General features: G+C 56.1%; 1 protein-coding gene across 1 annotated transcript; it reads left to right on the top strand.

Moving 5' to 3' along the window:
• The first annotated feature begins 314 nt into the window (after nucleotides 1–314).
• SOX7 (SRY-box transcription factor 7) lies at nucleotides 315–4879 on the top strand. The gene is made up of 2 exons (XM_065055616.1): nucleotides 315–610; nucleotides 2715–4879. The coding sequence occupies exons 1-2, from the start codon at nucleotides 382–384 to the stop codon at nucleotides 3605–3607; spliced, it is 1122 nt and encodes a 373-aa protein (XP_064911688.1). The 5' UTR covers nucleotides 315–381; the 3' UTR covers nucleotides 3608–4879.
• Nucleotides 4880–7484: the final 2605 nt, after the last annotated feature.

Here is a 7484-nt window from a genome sequence, read left to right as displayed (position 1 = left end):
GGGCAGCCGGGGCTGTGCAGGGGTGGCCGGGCCATTTCCAGCTCCCTTTCAGTGGGCAAAACAATAAAAAATAATAATAATAAAAGCGGAGGGGGGCGGGAAGTAGAAGGTTGGGGGTGCTGCCCCCCCACCGGGGGGGTGCCGGGCAGAGGGTGGAGAGAAGTTTTCTCCCCGCTCCATCCTGTCCGGGGCTTGAGGAGTTTGCAAACAAGGAGGAGCAGCGGAGTTCCCTTCTGTGTCATTGGAGGAGGCTTTTTCCAAGGAGCTCATAAATACGAGGGAGGCCGGGCAAGAGGCTGGGACTGCGCGGGGACCCCGAGGGCAGCGCAGCGGGCAGGGGCGGGGGCCGGGGCCGGGGGGGCGGCGGGGCCGGGTCGGGCCATGGCTGCGCTGCTCAGCACCTTCCCCTGGCCGGAGCGGCTGGAGGGGGACGGGACCGAGGGGCTGCGAACGGGGCCGCAACCCCCGCGTTGTCCTCCGAGGGAGAAAAGCTCCGAGAGCCGCATCCGCCGGCCCATGAACGCGTTCATGGTGTGGGCGAAGGACGAGAGGAAGCGGCTGGCGGTGCAAAACCCCGACCTGCACAACGCGGAGCTCAGCAAGATGCTCGGTGAGGAGCGGAGGGGTGAAGGGTTTGGGTAGGGGGGGCGGGGGATCCCGGGGGTGGGTGCCCGTGTAGCCACCCGGGCGGCTCCGGGGGTGCAAACCGTGTCTGGATCCCACAGCCCAGGGTGGGCATCCGTGCACCCACCCGGGCATCCCACGGGGTGCAAACCCTGTCTGGATCCCACAGCCCGTGCCCCCGTTGGCCGTGAACCAGATTTGGTCCCCGGGGGCAGACACCCGTGCACCCACCCGGGCGGCTCTGGGGGTGCAAAGCCTGTCCAGATCCAGCACCCCGGGGTGGACACTCATGCACCTGTTGGCCATCCCATGGGGTACTAACCCTGTCCGGATCCCATATCCCAGGGGTGGGCACCCATACACCCATCGGCCATTCCTGAGAGTGCAAACCCTGTCTGGTTCCCACACACTTGGCTAGGCACCCATGCACCCACCTGGCCATTCCCAGGGGTGCAAAAACCTCTCTGGATCCAGTACCCCAGGGTGGGCACCCATGCACCCACCCGGGCATCCCATGGGGTGCAAACCCTGTTCAGATCCCATACCCCAGGGTTAGGCACCTGTGCACCCATGCAGCTATCCCAGGGGTCCAAAGCCTCTCTAGATCCAGTACCCTGGGGTGCGCACCCATGCACCACCCCCCGGGCACCCCCGGGGGTGCAAACCCTGTCCAGATCCCATGCCCCAGGGGTGCAAACTCTGCCTGGATGGGGACCCGTACATCTTCCCTGCCACCCTAAAAACCTTTCCCAGGTCTGGCAGCAGCACCCTGGGGTTTGTGCATCCTCCCTGCCACCCCAGGGGATACAGGCAGGTCCAGCACACAAGGGGTGGACACCCACATGGCCATGCTGTGGGGTGCAAATCTTGCCTAGTTCCAGCACCCGGTGGCAACCTGCAGCGGGCTTGTGGGGTGCAAAGGCTGGTAGTGTCCCGCACCCCAGGGGACAGGCAGTGTACACCCTACCACAATCCCTCAGTGTAAACCCTGCAGTGCTGGGCTGCCAGTGCCAGGGAGCCCTGGATGCAATGCAAGGAGGGACCCCCAAATTTTCCTGGCCTGTCTTTGCCATCCTGCTTTGTCCCCAAACTCACTAGCCCACCCCAACATTGCATAGCCGGGCAGTGGGTAGGATAGTAGTGGTGTTTCTGCTGTTTCTTTTCAGAGATCACAACCCATTTTGCATACACATTTGTTTCCCCACTCCCCATCCACTGTTTCACCCTCCCCACAATCCCCTTTTTTTAATGTCAAACCAAGAGGGCAAGCTGAAAAAAACAGCCCAGACAGCCTGAGAAAGAGCTGCCCAAATTGCAACACAGCTTTGCTGTCCAGCCTCTTACCCAAAGTTTCTGTTTCCCTGGACAGTTTTGCGGTGTTTTCTTTGGTGGTTTGGGTTTTCTCCTCGCTGCTTTGCCATGCAGCATCTCTGCCTATTCAATGTTATTTCTGCTGTCTCTTTGGCAAGGGGAAAGCATCAAACGCTTTGATCCATGTCCTTATTTCTCCCCCTGCCCTGAGGGGCAGCCTGGGGCAGCCTCACCACGGGTTACAACCCCCCGCCCCGCTGCTGCTTCTCTGTCATGTGTCTTGGGGATGTTTTGTGTATCTCAAACAAGCAGGTCGTGGCACCTGGGTCTCCGAACACCCCGGTGCAAGTCCCAGCAGGGCACATGCCGGGACACAACCAGGGACGCCACGTCCTGACCCCCTGCTCAGCTGGGCATGGCCTTGGCAGTCCCCGTTCCATCCCAGACAGGCTTTTCAAGATCAGGCTGTGGAGCTGGGGGAATTTATTTGCCCTGATTTATTTGCAGCAAGGCTCAGTTAACCCTGAATCCACCCTGCTTGGCGTTTGGGATGGGGGAAGCTGGAGGACCTACAGTGGCTTCAATACTCCCCTTCTTCACCCTCCCACTGCCACATCCTTGTGGGTTTGTGGGGTGCATTGCTTATGTGCACCAGCTCGGATATTGGGAGCCCCTACCTTGCCCTTGGGTTTTGTGCCTGCAAGCGTGGGGTGGCAGCTCCCTTTTCCCCCCGATGTGGCCTCCACGGGCGCTAAGGGGAGTTCCATTCTCCATTTCAGGCAAGTCCTGGAAGGCTCTGAGCCTCCCGCAGAAGCGTCCCTACGTGGAGGAGGCCGAGCGGCTGCGGGTGAAGCACATGCAAGATTACCCCAACTACAAATACCGACCCCGCAGAAAGAAGCAGGTCAAGCGGATCTGCAAGCGGGTGGACCCCGGATTTTTGCTGGGCAGCCTGACCCGGGACCAAAACGCGGTGCCGGAGAAGCGGACCTGCGGCCGGGCTGCAGGGGAGAAAGAGGGGCCGGGTGAGTACCCGCCTCACCCAGGGCTGCCGGCCATCCGGGGGTACCGAGAGGCTTCGGGCAGTGGCAGCAGCACCAGCGTGGACACCTACCCCTACGGGCTGCCCACACCCCCGGAGATGTCTCCGCTGGACGCCATAGACCCCGAGCAGAGCTTCTTCTCCTCACCCTGCCCGGATGAGCATCATCGCTCCCACCTCCCTGGAGCCACCTACTCCCCGGAGTACGCGGGCAGCTCCATCCCGTGCAACCACCACTCTCTCAGCCCCATGCCACAACCCACCACCTGCATGATCCCCCAAACCTCCAGCTGCCCTTCTCTTCCTCCTCCTCCTCCTCCCAGCTACTACACACCTGCCTTCCCCTCCCTGCACCCCCCGAGCCTCCATGCCCACCTGGGCCAACTCTCCCCACCACCCGACCACCACGGCTTTGACACCTTGGACCAGCTGAGCCAAGCTGAGCTCCTGGGGGAGATGGACCGCAATGAGTTCGACCAGTATCTCAACAACCCCGGCCACAGCGACCACCACGTCTTGGTCAATGGACATGTCCCAGCGGCCAGTGGCTCCCACACCTCCGAGACAAGCCTCATCTCTGTCCTCGCCGATGCCACGGCCACCTACTACAATAACTACAGCGTCTCCTAGACCCCCGGCCGGGGCAGCCTGGACCGGCTGAGGAAGGACCTGACACAGTATTACAAGGCGTTTCTCCCCGGGGACATCGCTCGCCGTCCCTCAGGGTGACTGAGTCCGAACCGCGAGGGCCGTGGAGTCTTCTCGGTGGCGTAGGTAAAGGATTTTGGTCATCAGCTCGTCATCTGTGTGAAGCCTTGGGTGTCCTGCTCCACATGGAGCTTGGGGGGCATTTCCTCTTGCCAAGCCCTTTGGCCAAGTCCCTTTTCCAAAGCAGAGATGCGCCTGGGAGTGCGGGAGAGCTGCCCCCCAAATTTTGGGGCACCCCAGCTCTGATTTGGAGTCAGGAGGGTGGCAGCATCCTGCAGAAAAAAGTCCTGGTCAGGGAAAAAGCCCCTTGAAGGGGACATCCAGAGGGGACACAAAGGATGATGTTGGGCTGGCCCTGGGGATGTGGGGGCTGTAAAGCGGCACCCAGTGCAGAGGGTGGTCAGTTCTGGAGGGGAGTAGGATCAGGGCTTGGAAAAGCAGGTTCTTGTTTGGGTTCCATCACCTTGGCCTCCAATTAAAAGCCCTCCCAAAACCAGGGACCACATGAGCTGCCCTGGGAACAGGTCCTGGGGATGAGCATTTTGGCCAAGAGGTGATGATGTAGCAGATATACATTGTTTTTTCTTTAATCAAACATCCTTTGAAGGCAAACGCTTCCCGTTTCGAGCCGCAGTGCCCAATGCCTCCTCTAACTCTGGCATATTATTGCTTGTAATAAAGCTGTACATTGATTTATTCCTTCCATTATTCCTCCCCTCGGATTTTGTATTTGCTTGAGTTCCCTTCCTTTTCATAAAGATGAAGCTTTATTTTAAATCAGTTATATGACATGATTAATCTTAGTGTTTACTATATGGCACTTGGTAATGATTAGTTAGTAGCGTGGCTATGATTTTCTGGTTTCAGTCCCAAACATGTATTAATAATAATTGCAAATAATACTTAAAAAGCCCCACAACTTCACAGGTTTTTAAGCTAAGGCATTCCATCTCTTTTGTGTGACTCTATGCATTTTGAATGAGTGTAGATATGAGTTTGCATAAAATATTTAATTTAAATAAATATGTTTTTATACAATGATGGTTTTATGATTTAAATTGCTGTAACTATTGACAAAGTTTTCAAAACAGAAACATTTCCCGTGCGAGTGCTATTTTTTTAATTTTTTTTTGATGTTGGTATTTTCAGCCAAACTTTTCTACTTCCATTTTGTTTTGTTTTGTTTTTTTTTTTTAATAAAAAAGATCTGTGGTTATGTTTATAAATTGTGGATTGCTTTCTAAAAGTGTCACTTCTCATGGTGTGTCTTGGGGGCAGCAAGTCACTTTGGTGGCCTTGATCCTGCTTTTGCCGTCTCATGAATATGTCCTTTTAACGCCAGGTCCTACGTAGATATTACAGTAAAGAGCAGGCAGAACTTTGCTATTTTGATGAGCACCAAAGACGTTGCTTATTTATGGAGCGAGTGTCAGAGCCTGGAATGTGTTTTTTATCAGTATTTAAGGCCATCTTTCACAGTTCTTGCTGATTTAAGATGCTCCACAGTGTGAGGGTCACGTAGAGGGTCCTTGGTGCAAATGCAGATCAAGGCCATGAGGCCTGAGAAATGGAGTGTGGGTCAAATTTGGGGAGCCTTGTAGGTGGATGTGGGGTTCTGGCCTTCAGGCATTACTAGTGAAGAGAAAATCTTAGTCCTTCTTGTTGCTTGTGGACCAACATCACATCCTGCTCTTGCCAGGCATCACTTTAGGCTGTGTCCCTGTGGTCCTCAGGGTTGAGCCATGCACGCCTGCCAAAGCAGTGTCATCCCAGGCTGTGTCCTCTTGCTGGGGCCCAAAAAGTGGAAGAGCAAGTTCACTTTGTGATGCTCAGTTATGTGTGTTGGCTGGAAGGAATCTCCTGAGGTCACTCAACCCAACCCAAAGCAACCCAACCCAGCTGAGATGACTTGCCTTCCATAAATGACTTATTTCTGACTCAGGGAGCCCATAGCATGTATCTGGGGAGGCACTAACATGCCCTTGTCCTGTGTTTATGGTTGTCCTTTATCTCCCACTCATAGCCCTCCTGGAGACACGTCACCTCTTCCTTTGCCCATCACTCAGCATCCAAACCCACCCCTGGCCACGTACGGCTGGTTTCCCTTTTAGGGGGAACCAAATGGATGCCTTGGAGTGTTCTCCCAGCACTGCGGCCTGTGGTGGCTCTTGCACCAGCACAGCACAATGGTGTGATGGTTGGTGTGGTGCTGAGGTGGCCGATGCACTAGCCCGTTTGGGTCAGTGTCACTTCTCCAAGAGGGTTTGTGAATCAACCCGATGGGGCTGGAGTGAGGGAGGTGCCATGAGCCTGTTTGGTCTCTGTGCCCAGCAGCATTGATTCATGTTGGACCACACCAGGGGCAGGAGCAGGAGCAGGGCTGGAGAAGTCCTGCTCCTCCCACCTCCTGCTCTGCCCATGATCCCTGTGGTGCCCCATGGGATGCTCATGACTTCTTGGAAGCACATTAGAAATTGTCCATAGCAGAGAATGGCACAAGTGTGGATGTCCAAACCTGGATCTGCCTTTCAAGCAGCAAATCCAGGGGCTGCTCCTTTCCAAGCAGGCTCTTGTTAGAAGGGCACCCACCCCAGGGCATTGGGTGGGGACCCACCCCAAGGTTCTCTGTAAGTTGCCTTTTCTGCCAGAGCAGCTGAGAACAGCGTGATGAGATTTTAAACTGTATTGGTGAGGAGACAGAGAGCTCAGCCGTTCTGGCCCCGCAATGAGATCAGCTCTGGGTATCGTCACCAATCCCTCTGGCACACTGGCTGCTCTCTCTTCTCCTGCTCCTTGTCCCCATGCCCTGAGCAGTGATGGGATCAACTGAAACAGCCCAACACCCAAGAAATTGTTTACAATGAGGGTGGTGAGAGCCTGTTCCAGGTTGGCCAGAGAGGTGGTGTATGAACCATCCCTGGAGACATCCCAGGCCAGGCTGGACGGGGCTCTGAGCAACCTGAGCTGGTGAAGATGTCCCTGCTCATGGCAGGGGTTGGACTAGATGAGCTTTGAATGTCCTTTCCAACCCAACTGTTCTGTGATTCCATGACCCTACAATCTTCTTCCCCACATCCCTTCTTGCACAGAGTCCCATTCAGGCTTGGCGGAAGTAAAGCCCACACCAAGAGTTTCTGGTAGTGACCAGAGTGTGGTTTCACCAGGAAAAGGGTTTTTTCTGTGCATCCCAGTCCCAAGGAACCTGCTGGGTTGGGATGCACCGAGACTCCCGCAAGCCGAGCGTGTCCCCACTTGCTCAACCCGGTGCTGTGTGAGGAGTGGTGGGAGCGTGTCCCCGTGCTCCCTGCACGTCAGGAACAGCTACAGCCGGGAGCCGGGGCCCCCCGAGGGTGTTGGGAGCTGCAGCCAAGGCAAGGTGGGGCTCCCGGGGAGCCGGGGCTCGCTGGACGGATCCGGGCACACGCCCAGCGCCGGGAGCAGACGGCTTCCACCTCCCGGGACACCGGCAGCTGCGATGAAATTCAAGAGTGGAGCCATCCGCCAATTCTCCAGGTGGATGGAAAACGCAACCCTATGGGTTGCCTCCCCACCCTACCCGCAGCATGTTTTTGGGGTGCAGGGCATTGCTGCAGAGACCAGACAGAAAATAAGTGGCTGACAGGGGTGGGAAGGAGCCTTTTTTGCTTGGAAAGTGGACATCCCTGCAGAGAATTGATAGTCACGGAGGTTTATGGATGTTGGGAGGGTCTCCACCCCAAGCAGAGCTTGTTCTGCATCAGTTCTTGGCATGTTTCTCCTCCCTCCCATCCCAAACCCACGAGCCTGAGGCTGTCTCTGC

This window comes from Columba livia, chromosome 3, assembly GCF_036013475.1.
Source record: "Columba livia isolate bColLiv1 breed racing homer chromosome 3, bColLiv1.pat.W.v2, whole genome shotgun sequence".
Taxonomy (NCBI): Eukaryota; Metazoa; Chordata; class Aves; order Columbiformes; family Columbidae; genus Columba; species Columba livia.
This window is presented reverse-complemented; position numbering and strand designations above follow the sequence as displayed.

Bases quoted from the DNA above. Each gene is read 5' to 3' on its own strand.
- SOX7 (XM_065055616.1), top strand. From the start codon at position 382: ATGGCTGCGCTGCTCAGCACCTTCCCCTGGCCGGAGCGGCTGGAGGGG. The intron at 611-2,714 runs GTGAGGAGCGGA...TCTCCATTTCAG, and splicing joins GGAGCTCAGCAAGATGCTCG to GCAAGTCCTGGAAGGCTCTG.